Below are 18,975 nucleotides of genomic sequence, written 5' to 3' on the forward strand. Positions count from 1 at the left end.
TCTCTAGTTCCAGGGCAAGAAAATACAAGAGCTTTGCAACCGCGTGCCTTCTGTGCTTCTAAAGCTAGTTCTTCTCTTTCTTATTGCACTGTAAATCCAAGTCAACTCCAGAGTTTTCAGTGGAGTTGCACTACTATAAAACCAGTAAGAAAAAGGAATTAGAAATTATTACTCTTGAAAGAGATAAGAATTATTCTGAAGCTATTTTTTTTTTTATATTTCAACTGGTGGTTTGTAGTGCAATGCTGTACAATCATACATGGAAACATTTATAGAAATTTGTAGAAAGATTTGTGACTCAGCTTGAGTTTCCAAGTCAATTCCCACCTGCATTCACACTTTTTACTTTGCTTCATTTACAGACTGCTAGTACTGTAGTAGAAATCTGCAGAAGTTACAGATGATTAGGTTTTTAGATAATGTCCATGCAATTCACTGAAGACTGCAATCTGACAAAGTCATGGCACCTTATGTGGTAGAAGCTAGATAGAAACTAATCACAACTATTGTATCCTTTTTCTTCACAAGCACAGGTTATCTGAATAACTGGTTAGTGTTCACTTTGTATTCATCCCTCACCAAAAGAACTGAAGCAAGGAATAGATTGACGTAATTACATAGAAAGATGACACATGTAACGTTCAGAGTAACAGTTAGGCATGTTTAACATTAATATAGAACGTTCTAGCCACCATTTGAGCATTGTATAGCATGCTAAGCCAGACTGGGGGTGTAGTCAGCAGGTTTCTTTGTTCTTTGTGCTAGCAGAGATGATAAACCGTGATACTAGGAAAATGCTGAAGAGCCTCTCCAATTTTTCAGTGGTTCCGCTGGGGATTGAGGAGGTACACATTACACATTGCTTGTAGAGAGTATTGTGTGGTTATCTCTGAGATGTGGATGTTTCTGCAATCTTTAATTTGTTTTGTCTGTGAATAGAGTAAGAGAATGTTGCATTGGAAAAATAAAAAGAGCTATCCGATACCTAATAGCTTTCCAGGATTTACTATTATCTAAGGTTGTTACATTGTATAAACTTGCAATTTCGCAATCATTATTTTGTATTTTACTTTTAAATTGTCTGGTGTATTATATAGAACGAAAAAAAAAAAAATAGGCTTCCCTCTACTAGATATTTTCTCTCTCTTTTTTTTTTTTTTTTTTTTTAATAACATAGAAAATACTATTGCTTTCCATAAGAAAGCCAGTCAGGTAATCTCGTTTTCTGCAGTCTTTTTTTTTTTTTTTTTTTAATCACCTTTGCAAATCGTGGGATGCAGTCAGGGTTGCTCACCACTTCTAAATGATAACAGATTATTTACTTCATGCTTCTGAAGAGTGCCAGCTGACAAGTTACTACACATTCCTTACCTGTTTTATAACAAGGGAACAGCAATCACTAGCAGAATAGCGTTGTTGTATTCTGCTTTGATCATAAATAATGAGAAGGGCAACAACAGGAACAGAAACAAGGGATCCAGCCACCTTCAGGTCCAAATGCCTGGGCCTATGGGCAGGGCTGTGTGGGGGAGACCCTGTGAGGCCTGTCAGCACCTACAGGAGCTGCTGAGACCAGCAGAGGAAGAAAGCACTCTGCTGTTTCAGTGTTTCCCACTCACCTGTAGTCTTCTATATCCTGTTCTACCATATTTTTGTGAGCATTCGAAAGAAGATGCTGTAAGTTCTTCTCCCTAAGCCTGATGGCTAATGAAGGGAGATGACAGAGGCCTGTCCATAGCCTGAAGCTTTCAAGCTGTGAAGACCATTACAGGACAACTGGATTCTGTAAGCTTTTATATGTTCAGTTTAATTTTATTCATCTTTCCCACATCTTTATATGTTACGTGGTGACTTAATCCCAGATACAGCTGACTGCTGATAAATGTGGGAGCCTCTGCAGATGAGCTATTTCTGTTTGACTAACAAAGGTGGAAGGCTGTGCAACATATGTCCACCCTGGGCTGGGCACAGCACTTCAGCCTTGACAGTGGTAAACAGATTTAATTTTGCACTCCATCTGCACAAATCTCTTACAGTTTGGTTTTATGTTAGCACAATTTTAGTCAGAAAGGCTGGTTTACTAATCCAGCACAATATATAGATTCTGAACGGGAAACCTGCATTTCCATCCTGTGCTTTTACTGCGTGACTGCTTTTGACACTTTGTAGTAAAAGGCCTAAGAAATCTTGACTACTGTGATGTGATAATCCTTGAATTTAAGCATTTTCTCTAGTCAGCATTTTTGTACTTGAAGTATGTTTTGAGATGTAAATTAGGCACTGAAGTCTTCTGTAAATACCATGCAAAGAACAATTAAAGTAAAGCTTTTATATATGTGTATGTACACTCATATATATATATATATATATACATGCACATTAAAGTGTACAGATGTATATTATGCATGCACAGCTAAACTATTCTATGCATACAGCTGCAGTATTAAATTGCTATTAAAAAAAAAAAAAAACAGCAAAAGTTTGTTTGGATTTACATACAAGTTGTTATGGAGGTTGTACTTGTGAAAATGAAGAATGTAACAATTAGGATTAAATATGATTTTAGGAATTCTCATTTGAATGTTCCTTCAGTATTGGAAGTGATATAAATGGTGTGTTGTGTATGATTTCTAGTAATATGCAGCTTCTTCTGCCTACCAGTTTTCTACTGAGACATATTTATAGTAAGTAGAATAAATTAATTACAAAACCATGTAGTACAAGGATGTAATTCCATCTAGTAAAACCCCCTAAAGTGAAGCCTTGAGTTGTTTGCCATGTAAGGGAAGAAAAACATAGGTAAGTAGACTTTGCTGCTGTGTCAAAACTTTTCCCTGGGGGGTGATGTCCAAAAATAAGAAAGATCATTTCATTAGTCTACAGCTTGTTTTATTGTGCCTATTCCAGGCAGCACAGAAAGGCAGTAGGATTTCTTCTACCTTTTATCTTCCTTTTCTCTTTTGTATGTATGTGTCTAGAAATGAGCAGCACCTTTTCTTCCTGCTTGATTTCATACAAGCTGAACACCTGCTCTACATCTCCAAGCAGATATATATAAGCCAAAGCTTTGGATTTTAAACACTGCTTTCTTAAAATTGCATTTATTTATTTTTTCCTCTATTATTAAAGGCACAATAAAAAGATTAAGCAAATATGAAGCAGATAGTGGGGTGACTGCAATATTTTTGTCTATGTTTACGCAACATGTTGTGTATAGTCAGCTGTTTCTTCTGCAGTTATGCACCACTTTCATAACAATTTCAGTCTATTCTGTACAGATGCTTTGCTGTAGAAGTCCCATCAATATCAGTAAGGTTGTTAGCTGAAGCAAGAATATGGCTATGACAATCACTAGATTTACCTGGGACTGACCCAGAAATAATCAAGGCCCACAGAACTAAAAATATAGCTTACCACAGCTTCATCAAAAAGAGCTGTTCTTTGCAGCATAAAAAACCTTAGCATGTTTTTTCCCATTGCGATTTGAGAGAGGTTATAGACATAGCAGAATGTTACACGATCCCCAGGAATTGGCATGAGCCTGGGAGCCTTTTTTTTTTTTTTTTTTTTTTTTTAAATTAAGGATTTCATTTTCAGGAAAAATCTATTTGACTGTCATCCTTGTAAACTCAACTGTGCATCCCTCCTCCCTCCTGACGGGAAGTTGCTGTAGCTTAAAGAGCTATTTTGCTGTCACTCCTCTATCCACTGGGGACTCTAGCTTTGTGTTTCCTAGTTACAGGAGGAAGGGAAATGAGGTAGCTGTGGAGAACTTACTGTCGGAGCTTCCATGGCAGTTAGCTGGATACTCTGATGAGAATGAGGAGATTTTCAAGACTTGCTTCTGTACTACAAATAAAGCAAGTGGAATCTCACTGTCTTCTTGTGAAAACCTATTTCAGCTTTGTTTTCTACTTCTGTAAACTTTGAGCAGCATGAGAAACAATTCTCTTGCTGTCAGTTGTGATAGACAGTGTACTCTTGTTGGGACTGAGATGTCGAGTTGTCTTTTGGGGAGATGCTGTCATCTATTTCTGTTGTCTGCCTAGGCTACTGTTTTCTTTTAACTCGTGTATTTGGCAAATGCATCAGAAGAGCCAGAGGAAGCCTGTGTTGCTAGGCATGAAGACCCTGAGATGCCAGCCTCAGGGTAGAGTAGGAAATAGAATTAATAAGGGTGGGAGACTTATAGCCTCTGTAGTCTCTCTTGTAAATCCACTCATTTTAATTGTTGCTCTTAAGAGCATTTCATTTTTTCCTGTGAAAGCTGAGTTGTTTGTTGTGCTAAATGCTAATAATCGTTTCATTCTCACAAAGAGGATTAGTATTAAAATAGATAAATCTGTATTATTTATGCAGAAGCATAACATCTTTCTTTATATGTTGTTCACAGCCTTCCTCAATATTCCTTCCTGCTTTCTTTTCTGTAAATTTAATGAAATAAGGAACACTGCTGCAGTCCAAGCTATGTAATTATGGTGTCCTGAGGAAACGGGAAGACTTGCATGGAAGAGTTATTTCCTTATTCCAATCTTCTTAATTTTGTGGGTAAATTACAAGGTCTGCATTAGACTCCAATAATTCTATGTTCATGTCTTGGATCCTGGACATTTTTCCTAAAAAGTGTTTTATGACACAGTATGGCTGTAGTCCCTAGGTACTATATCAGCAGAAAGAAATAGGCCAAATTCTATTTTATTTATTTATTTATTTATTTATTTTAAGAAAGAATTGTACTTCATTCCAGAAATGTTCCTGGTCTTCATCTCTCATAGTAGTTAATGGTTCATTTGCCTAAGAGGGGCATTAAAACCTGTAATACTCTTAATGCTGAATACACACATCCAGAGCCAGTAGGTGCTGACACAACCCCATCTACATGTTTAAAAAACAGGCAACTCCATCATGCTGCCCAGCTCCTAGTAATAAAATTTCCGTAGCTTTCTGCTATGATGTAAGACTTAAAGGATTCATAGCTGTGAATTTTCAATCCAAAGTAGGTCTCTCTAAAGCTTCAGAGTGAGTTATGAAGACTTCACTTGGAGAAATACGTGCTACAGACACTCTGTATAGCATCGTGCAGCTCTCTCACTTGTTTACTGAGAAATGAAGTAAGCATTTTTAGAAGGTTAGGCCACAGTAGCAGCAGCAAAGTATGGACATTTTTATCAAGTCTGTTTTAATGTATCTGACAGTTCAATTAACAATTATTAACCAACAGTATTACTGGCTGAGACACTTAATAACAGGAAATTAACTGTAACTACTTAGAAATCTCTCTTTTCCTCTTCTGCATAATTTCTTATGCATGGAATGTAGCTGTAGTCCTTTTGGATTGCAATTACATGTTGTTGTATAGGAAAGTAAAGGTTATTGTATTCAAATCAGATGAAAACTGAATATATTAATTATATTACGAAATAGAGCTCTAATATCTCAATACAAAATTTTAATGAACCAGTAAACAAGCTTATAATATATTGTTAGAACTAATTTAAACACTGCTAATCCAAGTACACAGATATTCTACTAATTACTTCCTTTACTGTGCATGAATAAATGCTTCTAAATCGAACCAGTCAGTTTAAAACGAAGCTTGGTTTTTTTGTTTGTTTGTTGTTTGTTTTTGTTTTTTTTTTAAGCTCCATGTTTCTGGAAACTCTCAGAGTCCTAGAGGACTGACATATGGACTACATGTGAGATAAAAGTCTTGTAATATTTGAGCTTCTTTTCTCTGATAAATGGACTACGTCTTTTCAATTTCTATTGATTCTTTCTGTGTTGCTCTGTGTTCTCAGAAGACTAGATCTCTGTTTAGCTTCTGCATTCTAAAAAAATAAAAATGCAAAATTTGGCTTCAGGTAAGACATAGCTAGAGCCAGAAATGATATTAAACTTACCTATTACAGTCTTAATCTGCACAACCTTAAAGTCTTATTTCAGTAGTACCCTGATTTTTTTTTCCTTAGTGATTAAAGAAAAGATGTGCAATTTCTTAATGTGATGCTGGCAGATTCTTTTTGTTCATAAAACAGGTAAAAGGTTTTGCCTCTCCTTTAACAGTTTTATATCACATCACCACTGTACTGTTGGACTCTTTTCTGCCTAGAAAAAAATCATGAAGGCAAAAGTCTTTGCATCCATTTCCCATGGTACAGAGCTGGCCATAGCTTCACCTTAACAACTTTTAAGTAGTATAAGTTGCAGAATTTGTGCTAGCTTCACAGCTTTGTTGCTTCTTGAGATCACTGATAACAAAGGGAAGCACTATGTGAATGGGATTATTTACTAAACCTCTCTTGAATTCACCTATTGACAGAGTTTATGCTTCTGAGAGCTGCCTCCAGAACTGACAACTTTTCTGGAAGTTATTCCATCCAGTCATTCTAAAGTTGCCTGGTTGAGTTAGATCACGTGGTACTGCAAATGCATACTTGCACTGCTATCTTCTCTTCTGTTTGCACCTTGGCATGACTTCAAACAATCCAAATGTGATCTACTTTTAATTAAAAAAAAAAAATCTACACTATCCATTGTTATTTCTATTCAGTGGTAACAAGTTAAGCCTTTGTGCTGCTGCCTGTTCATTTTCAGTAACCAATTAGATTAGATCCTTCCTTGCCTGGAGGTATCTGCTCAAGTAGTCTATGGACAAATGGTCTTTGGTCTCCAGGTTTGACATCAGAATGTTGGATGTTCAGATTGTTTCATAATTTCTCTTTAACTTTCAAAAGCAGCACATTACAAATTGTCTAAGAAAGTATCGTAACTGGATTTCCCTTTTCTGCACTGAAAGCCAGCTAATTTCTGACATTAGTGTACCCAATATCAGAGTCGCTTCTTAGCAATCTATTAATCAGGAGTGCTTAGGATGCTAGAAGATCTGATCATTTTGTCAGATTGATCCTAAACTGAAGGCTGAAAACTATGTGCTCCAAAGCATTGTGGAGATGAGAGTTTTGAGAGCAGTCCTGCTTTAAGTAGTGCAGAAAGTGGCTGTGCAAACATGGGCAGGCATTTGAAGGAGAAATGGGAATTACTTGTCAATACTTAGAAAACCCCTTTTGTACCCACTGAATATGTTTAAGTTCACAATGTTTTTGTGAATTTGAACTCCTTATGAGCAGAAACCTTGGGTAAGTAAAGTAATAGATAACACAGAATTTACTTTGTCGTTTCCGTGCCAGGTTCATAGAGCAGGAAAACATGTGAATGTTTGCTTTGGATATTGCTAAGGTTGAGTATCTGTGCTATCAAGGGAATCAGCAAATATATATGACCCTGCAATGTCAGTATACCTGTATTTAGCAAGCACTGCATCTATACTATCTTTGTATAAATGTAGAAACTTACATTATCTGATCTCTACATTGACTATAAAGGAAGACTAAAATGACTAGGTGGCTTTCTGACCTCCACTAGAGTCCATTTGCTCAGATGAATCTTATTTGCAGTGGAGGTAATCCTCATTTTGTGCAGTTTCTGAGTTAATAATTTTTACAACTTCATGATCTGGAAAATTCTTGGCAACTTGTCTTTCTGATCACGGTTATTTCAAGGTTATTCCTGCTTTTGCAGGGGGGTTGGACTCAATGATCTCTGGAGGTCCCTTCCAACCCCTACAATTCTGTGATTCTGTGAGTTGTCAGTCATCCTTCCTTGCTACAAAGCTTTGTAATCTGGTGAATGGATGATCAGAAATGTGATATAAATAGTGCATTATATACCACTATGTCTGTATGCGTAGTCATATGCGTGTTTTTATATGATTAGAAAGACAGTATACATAAACATATATATAAATGTTTCTATATGCATATATATAATACTAGATACTATAAATCCTGTTTCTGAACCATTCAATGTCAAGCTTGACGTTTTATGCCTCTTTTTTTAAGTATTCTTTTCCAATGGCATATATTGTAAACTCTTGATTGTGCAGACTATCCTGTTTCCAAGGAAAAATTCTGTTTGTGCCTCCTGACCTCATGCTCTGCTTCATGTCCTGCCTTCCAGCAGCCAGACAGTTCTCCTTTTCTCCAGGAGACAAATGGAAATGAAAGAGTGGAGGTGGAGCTAATTAATTGGCTAAATCATAATTTAATAAATACATTAAATTATAGATTGATAGATTGCAGTCTTACAACTCTTAGGTTAACGAAACTAATACAGGTAACTATTTTTTTTACCTCTCTGTTTGGCCCTTCGTGTCTACATGCCTTTTCTTTATAGATCTGAGACCTAAGGTTGAGATACCTGTGCAACACTTGCTCTCCGTTTATAATAAATTTGATCCATCTGGACACTGTAGAGATTGCATTAAATTTAGTCCACTGTAACCATTTATCTGGGATGCCTGGAGATCCATGCTACCTTGGCTGCCAGTGTGGCAACCTAATAATTCTCCACTGAGAAGATCACAACAATAATTATGTCTAAAAACAGCACTCTGCCACCAGAATTGGTATGGCTGGAAATATGTTTCAGAGTGTTTGTGTTGCCTATACCACATCCATCAAGACTGCATCTTCCAAACAGATATACGCAGTCAGTCTTTGAAAACGGAAAGGGAAGAGTTCTGCTTTTGAATCACTCTCAAGCATAGAAATAAAATCCACTTACTCATGTGTTAATTTGAGTTACACTATTGCATAAGAAAAACAGAAAATATATTGGTGTATATTAGCTCCAAATCAACAATGTAAAGAGGAATAAATACAAAGTCGATAAATATTAAGAGAAAATATAATTATCAGCAGCAAATGTATTTCCTGATCTCCAAAGAATACATTATTTTTGTCATTAGAAGGTCTTAGTTGTCTAGGAATATATTGTGTTGACTTGAAAGTTAATGATAAGGGAAATGCTTATTGGACTTGTGATAACATGTAGGCACTTGGCTCAAGACTTCATAATTTAGCTCAGAGAGTGAAAGCAATCATTCTGTTTTTCACATAGTTATCAAGTTGCTGAGCAGTCTGTTCTCTGCTTCACCCTCTCTAGAATGCAGATAGTAACATCCTAGTATTTACTCTTTTAGGAATATCATAGAATCACAGAAGGGCCTGGGTTGAAAAGGACCACAATGATCACTTAGTTTCAATCCCTCTTCTATGTGCAGGGTCACCAACCACCAGACCAGGCTGCCCAGAGCCACATCCAGCCTGGCCTTGAATGCCTCCAGGGATGGGGCATCCACAACCTCCTTGGGCAACCTGTTCCAGTGTGTCACCACCCTCTGAATGAAAAACTTCCGCCTAGGAAGCTATACGTTGTTCAAATTCTCCATATTGCCTGATGTGCACAATCATATTTACAAACCAAAATGGCTTTGGGTGTATTCATGATATAAGAACATCTAGCTTGAGAAGTTATAATTAAGAGTATCTAAGGTCTTTCATTTTTCACAAGACTGAGATGCATAATTTAACTCAGCACTTGTGCAATAAGAGCAAAAATGGAAGCAATAGATGTAATCAGTATATATATGTTTATAGAGAATATATAATTGTGTATAAACAGATACAGAAAATCTATGTTAGCCACTCCCATTTAAAATTTTGATCTTTTGCATGGCAGCACTTGACAGTGTTTTGGGAACCTTTCATCTTAAGTACATCTATTTTTCTACTTTTTTTTCTGTTTATTCTGAATATTACAAATACTTTATTTAACTACAGTAAACGATTATTTACTAAAAAGCAAGTATTCAAATGTCACACTAAAAAATATGCTGTATAGTAGGATTCATGTTTGTTTTTCTATTGTTGTAATTAGTATCACAAATATTTAAGATATTTAAAATATCACAAATATTTAATATCAACCTTTTAGTTTCAGAAAATTAGTACTGTTTACTATATATTTCTTTTGCAGTAAAACCTAGCAACAGTTACTCGTATTTAAGATTCTCATCTTCAATGAATTTTCCAAGTGGAAGGGAGAAGGTTTTTTAAGTAACATTTTATTATCAACTTTCAAGAAGAGTACATCACTTTTAACTGACTGAAAAACTCTTGAAAGGTAAAAATTAACCCAATACAAGCAGTAGTATTTTTAGAAGATAATGTTAAATCCTCTACTGCTGCTTCGGTTGTAGTGATACTGACTTTCTTATGCCAACACTTATATTTTTGAATGCATCAGCCACTCCTTAAATGGGATAAAAACGTGTATGCCTGTAACTTCTTTCAGGCTCAGGGAGTCAACGGTTAGCATACACTACTATCATCAATTTTCTGCTTCTCCTCCTGCTCTGAAGCCACGCTGCAGAGGGGCTTTGAGATAGACAGTGAATACAGAGAATTGAACAATGCAGTTTGGGGGGGGGATACATCACACTTTATAACAGATTGATCTGAGAGTTTATAGTTCTGTCATGGGAAATTACAGGATTTATGTACTTTATAGTAATTACAGGCAAGTACTTGGGAGACATCCTGTAATATGTGCCCTCAGTATTACACATACTTATGCTCTGGGCCACAAATTCGCTGAAATTATTATTATTATTTTTTAATTTATGAATTATGATACGGGTAATTTGGGGGAATCTGTTAGAGCTGTCTTCTCCCAGCAGGGCATGACTTGTCAGTTTCCAATCATTTTGAGTGTAACTCCAGGCTGTAGAAACCATCATTTGTTTTTATTCATTTAGTCTTAAAATTTATAACACGTGCAATTATTATGAGTTTCCTCTGAATTTATAAGTTAGAGAACGTTAATTTATAAGTTAGAGTCCAGCTCCAAACTGGAAAGAGAGGAGTGGGAATGCAGAAAAGCAGGCACCATGTTTCTGATCTATCGAGTGTTAGAACTGTAATGATGTACTGGTATGTCTTAGTTAAGAGTACAGTGTCCACTGTCACCACTGTGAGGATGAGATGCCTGAATACCCTTTACGTGCAGCCACATATACTAATTTGGATTTCTATGAAATTGAGCCACTGTTCTCTTCATTTATTTATTTATTTTTTTATTTAATATGTATGATTTCTTATCATGACAATTTAATATAGTTTCACTTTGACAAACTATTAAATGTGTGGGTTTATTACCAATTGCATTAATATATTTTGTGTAAGGCCTTGCAATACACTGACGCTTTCCCTGGGTTATGATTAATCAAGTACTTTTTATTTTCTCTGGAGAAAATTTGTTACCTGCTTTAAATCCAGGTGCCTAAGCAAAGTTTGCTAAAATACGAGATCTCATCTCTGCTCTGATGATGGAAAATCCTCTTGAAAATAAAAAAGTTAGAATCTTGATATTCAAATTCATATCATAAATAACTTTACTTAGTATTGAAGAACAATGTATGGTTAATGAGTGTATAAACTATTGACATGTCATCTGTTAAAACCCAGTGGAGTTTTGGGATAATAATTAATTGGTTTTTTTTTAAGATTCTTGATATCTCTGACTTTGTAAAAATGAATTTGCATGACTAAAAACTAGCAATGACGGGCATGATCTTGCTTATTCATAGTTAAATCATCTTTGTCTTTGGTACAGTGAGTGACACTGAATGGTATGGCGTCAGAGTCTATGTGATGGGAAATTAACTTACAGACTTCAGAGGAAAAAGACTCAATGCAATTCAACATGGAAATATGTTTATAAGTTACTTGCAAATTATACTGTTTATATTTTATATGTGATGCTGAAGAGGGCGGAAGAGATAAATAGTATTTAGTAGTAATGGGCAACATTGTTCTAATGGTTATTTTGATTGCTATTTATTTTTTTTATTTCTGATCTTTTGCTGTTTTGTGGGTGAAAGTCATGGTATAGAGGTGTCAAGAGAACCTGTACAGCTGAGACTTGTCCCAGAATGGATCTGTAACATACAGCAACAGCTGGGAGCAAGATCTAGATGTATTGGTGTCTAAAAAGTGATCGCTAAAATTTATGATCCAAACTCAGTGAAGATATGTAAATCTAACACTCAGAAGACACATTCTGTGAATTAAAATGAAAACATTAAATCCTCTGAAAATAGGTTAGCTTTTCCTTTAAGCAATTTTATTGTAGAAGTCACTGGATAAAAACAGGTTTTTGTGTATTATTATCTCTAAGAATGGCCTTAAGTATTAAAGTTAATGCTTTCACATACTAATACATAATTATTTATAGTACTTTGAAGTTCCATGTATTAGCACAAGGTACTAATTGTGCTGAATCAAGTTGACAAATTTGCATAATTTGTAGGTTAACATTAGCATAATCCTGTGGTACATTGTTTAGCAACACTATAGAAACAAAATTCACTGAATGTTTTTACAGTATGATGATGAAGACTGCATATCTCTAATAATAATTTCCATGACGTAAGTCACAATACTTAGGAAGGTTTTAACTAGTAGTGTTCTCTTTTATGTGGGTCTGTGAAAGTTTAGATGGAACATTTAGTGGAATAGGTCTTGGATGTTGATTTCGAAGATTATGAAGGAATTATTTCAAAATTTTGAGGAATGAATTGTAACACAGAAGCGAAAAAAAATTTATTTGCTTTGAGGCAACAAACCAAAAACCTTTTACAGTCTGTCTAATGTTTGTGATTTTCTTTTATACAGTAGTCTTTTCTTCCACCATTTTTGTAGCTTCCTGAAAATGGCAGCCTTGGGACTTGGAACATCAAGCATAATCATATTGTATAAAGTTCCTCTGAAAGTAAATCTGAATAAACATCTGCAGATTTTTTTTTGTGTGTGTGTGTGTGTGTGCAATGTCATGTGCAATTCTAGCAAGGAATTTCAGTTTTTGATAATAGCTAATTTGATGTTGGTTTTTGAGCAGCTTTACCCCTCAGCTCCAAGTGAAATCCAAAGATTCTGTAGAGTGATAATTTTTGAAGGAATAGGAGTGCCAGTATTTTTGTGACTTAATGCAAATTGGGCTGCAGATTATTGCAAAGGGAAATTGCTCCCTCAAGGTGGTGCTTAACATGTTCCCTTCTGGGATGTCAGTGTATGTAGAGAAGGTGTGCCCACTGTTCTTCACGTGTTAATTTTAATGTACTCAAATTAGAGAAATGATGCTACCTTAATTAGTGTCAGAGCTTATGTACACTGCTTAATCCCTTTGCAGTATATGCAAGTCATTCACTATAGTTTATAATGACTCTATATAGGAATTAATGCTTGGCTTCAGGGTGCCCACTTGTGCCTTCTTATCAAGCATATGCTAGGAGAAACAGAACAGTGTGACTAATAGAAGAGGAAATACTGCCCAGATATTGGACTGGCATCTACAAGCCACTCCCATTCAGCAGATGAAGAAGATGAGTGATGAGTGAATATCACTTACTTACTTACTTACTTTAGATCAATGACCTGTTTCTGATGGTAAACAAGACTGGATCCCTAGATGAGAGTATAATTGCAAGTCTTTCCTTCCCTCCAAATGGTGTGGTTGGGGACTCCTGAGGTAGACATACTCTTCATGAATTTTCATACTCCTCAGAGGATTTCACTTTTTATGAACTTGCTTATGAATTTTTACTATCTGCATTCTGCTGTGCCAAGACTTTAACATCTTAGCAGCTCATTGTTTGTAGTTAGCTGTTTTTGTGGTTTTTGAACTTATTGTATGCTGACGGAATTGCAAATGGTTAAACTTACAAAATAAAAATAAATATTTTAAATGTTAAAAATCTATAAAGTAGTGGTGTATATAAAATACTGTATTACACAGATTAAACAGGGAATCCTCACTTAGAAATACCAGAGATGGCCCCCAAAACAGTATTTAATATGGAGATGCTTCTGTCACTACAGCAACATTGACATTTCTCTTAGTGTGACTGAGTTTGGATACGCCTAATCAGAAAAGGAGCACTGATTTGTTTGTTTGTTTATTTGGGTGGATTTACCTGTTCATAAGTTCTCTCTGTTTTTTTACTGATGTATAATACTATTCTATACTTATACTGAAAGTAACAGTATTTGGTTTCTTGTTTTTTAAGACCTAATGACAGGCACTAATATTTCAACTTGTAAATGTTCATTTTTTTTTATAATTTTGTACATATCCTCCCACTACAGCTTTTCTTTTCTCTTCTCTTTGCAACTCTTATAAGCCAAAGCAAATGGAGGAGGGATGGAGAGTGGCAAGATTCAATTTGCAAGAGCTGGAATGTAAATTCAGTGATAACTAACATCAATTCTCACTGAATTTTTGCATTTAAGCTGCTGATAAACTTCCTCATGCTGAGAAGAGTAATTTCATTTTCCAAGGAATAGGAGGAGTTCTGTTTTAATGTAGTGTTTGAAATGAGAAACCATACTGGACCAAAAAAAAATTGATTTTAGGTTTTATTTTCTGGGTGATTTTCTTAAATGTAAAATAAGACATTTCCATTTAATTTAGACAGAGGTCACTGGTAAGAATGGGCTTTTCAGTTGTCTAGTCTGCTTCTACAAAATAGTATGGTCATTGAAAATCATCACAGTCATTTTAATAAATGAATTAAGGGAGTAACTACAGTTCTTAAATGGATCAATAGTCTGTTTGCTTACAGTGGATAAGAAATTCATCATGTGGCAGTTCTTGAACAACTACTGTGTTCATCTGTAGCAAAGTAGAGCAGTCGTAAATGTTACCTGGGAATTCTAATGTATGTCTTCCCAGCATCTCAAATGTTTTAAAGAGTTTTTACTGTGATTATGGTCAAGTTTCAAAAGAGCAATGAAAACTAGATAATATTGAAGCCACTGGTTTGAAAACTGTCACATCTTCACTTGGCATACCTTTATGAAGAGAGAAAAATTGCAAAGGACACAATTGATAGGGCAAAGGTGGAAGCAAATACCATCTGAAGAGGGAAATACTATATGAAAGGAAGAAAATACATTAGAAAGCTGTGGTGATTACAGCTTTTTTTGTAGGACGTGTTTTCAAATGAAAATGTTCTCTGTGTTTGAAGAAAAAAATATTTTGAGTGCATGCACTCTGATTGTTCTTGAGAAATGTTTTGTAATACTCAACCTGATGGCTCAACAGCAATTTTCTACCAACTGCTACTGTGCATAAATTGTTATGTATCTGTAGCTATTTTTTATTCTTAAATAGATACAGGTTTTGCACACTTATTTCATTTAGTTATTTTTATTAGGCATTTTCTGACAATTTCTTTGTTAATTGGGTCTGGGTCCCAAAATAAAATGAATGAATGTGCGAATGCTATTGAAATAACAGCCTCACAATATACCAAAAACTTAATACAGCTTGCTTTTATGGGGAATTTCAACTTTTGTTGAAAGACTGTTAGCCCCTAAAGCTTAGAGGATAACCAGTTCAATAAACCAGTTTTTATACTTGACACTTTTTTTTTTTTTTTTTTTTTTTTTTTTTTCCCTATGCATTTATTGGTTTTAACTAGCAAGATTGTGTATTCTGAAATTTATGAAGGATTTTTTATTTGTCCAAGGCTGCATCTTTCTCCATCTGTCACCGCTTTTAAAGGCAGTGAGTAATAATGTGGTCAGGTCTGAGCACTGACATCTTCTTTGATGTGGCAGACATTTTAAATTTGAGAGAATGAAGATTTCCTGAATTATTCTGATAGTTTATATCTGTTTTCATTCAAGTTTACTGATCACATTGTCATTTAGCTGAGTGATTTGAAGTGTTTGGTATATTTAGACTGCATAGGACTAAGAAGCAACTATTTTAAATTAAATATAGGTTCTAGTGTTTAGCAGTTATTAACCATAGGATCCGCGAATCAGATTGTGCTTGAGATATGAGTTGATTCACAGGTGGATACAGGTTAGTTTGCTGCTCTTCTATGCAAAATTTAAATTATAAGAACTCTGCTCTACTCTATTTTAAAACATGTTTTTATATGTTTTAATTAAATTAAAAAAAAAAAAAATCCATTCCTGCCCATTTTATGAACAAATTGGTAGAGTACTTTTATCTAAACTGCCTTCTGTAATCAAATGCTTTTTTAGGGGAAAATAATATATAGTACTATCTCTCTCTGTCTCATGTGTTCTCTATCTCATAGTCTATGTACGAAAGTATAAAGTTGTTGTTTTGCTGTTTGCTAGTGCAATTCTGTTTTGTAACTTTATCAAAAAGGGTTACCATGAGTAAAAAATTATCTTCCTTATGTAGATGGCTAGAAGGGGCATAGTGCTATTCACGTTGTATGGTATTACAAGATTTTGAAATATGTGAACCAAATTGGCATGTGTACCTCATAGAAAATGAAAAAAAAAAAAAAAAAAACAACCCTACATTTCCTTTTATTAAAACAAAAATTAAAAATCATCATACAATTGAAGAGATGGTCTGTATTTCTGTTAGCAACCTGGCTTGTTTGGTGAAATAGTCTTTAACGTTCTAACAGTCATGTACTTTGTTTAAATGTAATTGATCATCTTTGTTGTTATCCTTTAAGTACACTCTAAAACCTATTGTAATCCTACAAAAGAGGGTTATTAAACTAAACAATAGTAACATGTTTCATGATAATCTGCTAACAAAGCATTCTAGCTAATCTCTTATTAGTGATCTCTTCAACAGCAATCCAAAACATAAAGTAACTGCATTCCTTAAGACATGGGCCATCTGCAAAATAAACAAATTATGTTTTAATTTCATGTTTTCAGTACTTCTCAGGGCCTTGAGCAAACAGATCAATCAGTCACTGAACAAAAAATAAATTAGATATGCCAAAGCACTATCGGTACTTACATGGTCTTGTGTGTAGTGAACTTATACTGTGGAGATGATAGTAACATTTTTTTCATCTTTACTTACTATACAAAAGTTTAAGTATCTTTTGTTTCAACCATCCTTGTATTTCAGGCATTTCTATTTTTGCAAAACAGTCTTTACCAAATACTCAAATTGAAGTAAAACATATGTATAAATATTTGTGTATACATAAGGGGTTAATAAAAGTAAGGGGGGAATACTTCCTTTTCACTCCAGAAGTGAAAATTCCTTTGAAGGAAGTTCCATTTTCTTTTCAGTAAGTATAGATGGACATCTGTATCCTCTGGGGAGGCACACAGTAAAATTGGAGTAGAATTGTACCGTGTGCCTAGGATTCTAAAAACATGATATGACCTCAGAATTTATCTGAAATTTGTCAAAAGGAGTTTAAAAAGGGATAAGGCACTGATTTTTAGCACGTGTACTTAATGATACTTTCACTAGTCAGAAGTACTACAATGTTTCCATTGGATATAACAGTTAGGAATCTTCGTGTATGGTGCCATCAACAATACAGGAAATTTCATCTGAAACATCTATCATTTTTTCTTTTTTTTTCCTACAGTCAATAATTATTGATACATTCTTTCATCTTTTATGCTTGCAGACGCTTTGATAAGTCCATGGAAAAGTGGCGGCTTTTTCATTGCGAAATGAAAAGCTTTAACGAATGGCTAACTGAAACTGAAGAGAAACTGTCAAGAGCACAGATAGAGGCTGGAGATGTGGGTCACGTGAAAACCAAGCAATTTCTCCAGGTAGGATTTGATCAACTCTTTCCCTCTTGTCAGTAATTGGATGTTTGCTGGTCTGGAAACTCCGTGGTTTTACAGTTCATTTTAGGTGCATTTCTGGTGTTGAATGTCCAATAGCTATTTTGGAAAGGTATTTCTGTTGTCTTTATTAACTAGTTTGTTTTAAAATATATTTAGAATTAAAAAAAAGTTAAGGAAAAGATAATGTGTTATACTGCAGTACTTCCATAGTTACAGACTCATTTCATCTTCATTTAAAGTATCTACTGACTTCCATGTGATATACATGATTAGCAAAAGTATCAGGCTTTATTTTTAAATCATGTGTAAGATATCTGTTTAACAACTGAGCTGTAACATAAATATTTCATGAACTGTGCCTTACACGTACCTTGATATTTTGCCTGTTTCATGTTTTAATCAAAGAACCTTGAGGATGCATTTTGTCAAATGCTGTGTGACAGAATAGCCACTTATTTTCTATGTGTCCAGTTCCAATTTGAATGCTTTTCATCTTACAGGCTCTTTGAGCATCATAAGGAAAATAATAACTCTAGTTTCTGGTTTATTTCATTTCACTCTTGTATGATTGAAATGGTAATGGGTTTGAAGAATTAATTCTAAACTGATGTTTTGCAAGTTGATAGGTTCAGCTGAATAAAATGGCTTGACTAAGCTCAGATTTCATGTTATAAATTACTACTGGTGCATAAGAAAAACATCACTGTTAAACTAATCATCATTTTTACATTGAATTGCTGGATCGAATTACTGGATTTATGGTTGAAGGTAGTTAGGCCTATGTAATATAAAAGGTACAGCTTTTTATCTGAATGCAGGAGAACCAATCCTTTGGGCTTCTACTGTTTTTTGGCCTACAGGTTTTTTTGTGTGTTTGTTTGTTTTGTTTGTTTAATCTTCTCTTTTGGATTTTAATATTTAAAGATGCCTTTTTTAAGCTATAGGCTGCTATTTCTTGACTGCAAAACTACAGTCAAGAAAACAAATTGTGCAGTGCAAGCACAATAATTGCTGTTAACTGTTAAGTAATGCTGAATTAAAGCTGAAAAAAGTTACTAATTGGTAAATATTTTTTCTATGAATTACTGTTGTGACTTCAAACAGTGAGTTAGTCTAAAATCTGGCTGAAAGAAAAGCAATAGAATGTTATCAAGGCATTAAAAATGATTTGTAAAGCATATACAAAAGGTAGTGGAGATCGTGTATTTCCAAGTCACTGAAGTTTTGTCTCCCTTTCTCTGTCTCGCAGTTTTAAGTATTTCTTTGAAAAACAGATAAAAGAGTAAACTAAGCCATGAGTATGTGACAGATAGTAATATTGTGGCACAAAGGCTTACCCTTTCCTCTGCTTTGCCTTGTCTGTTCAATCACATTTCTAGGCACTATTCTAGTATCCGTGAGTAGCTTGAAGTGTACACTTACAACAGTGCAAAGTGTTTCTTCTTTCTTTGCTAACACCTTTCTAAAATGA

The 18,975-nt window shown here is 34.7% G+C and overlaps 1 protein-coding gene across 12 annotated transcripts in view; it reads left to right on the forward strand.

Moving 5' to 3' along the window:
- The window catches only part of DMD (dystrophin), a 1,153,352-nt gene that overhangs the window by 594,618 nt on the left and 539,759 nt on the right, over positions 1 to 18,975 (forward strand). For all 12 annotated transcript variants that reach the window (XM_090124095.1, XM_090124041.1, XM_031599265.2 and 9 more), the window contains one exon: positions 17,336 to 17,486. In XM_090124095.1, coding sequence (XP_089980221.1) covers positions 17,336 to 17,486 — 151 coding nt within the window. The remainder of the gene's footprint in view (positions 1 to 17,335; positions 17,487 to 18,975) is intronic.

This window comes from Phasianus colchicus, chromosome 1, assembly GCF_987193195.1.
Source record: "Phasianus colchicus chromosome 1, bPhaCol1.hap1.1, whole genome shotgun sequence".
Classification (NCBI taxonomy): domain Eukaryota; kingdom Metazoa; phylum Chordata; class Aves; order Galliformes; family Phasianidae; genus Phasianus; species Phasianus colchicus.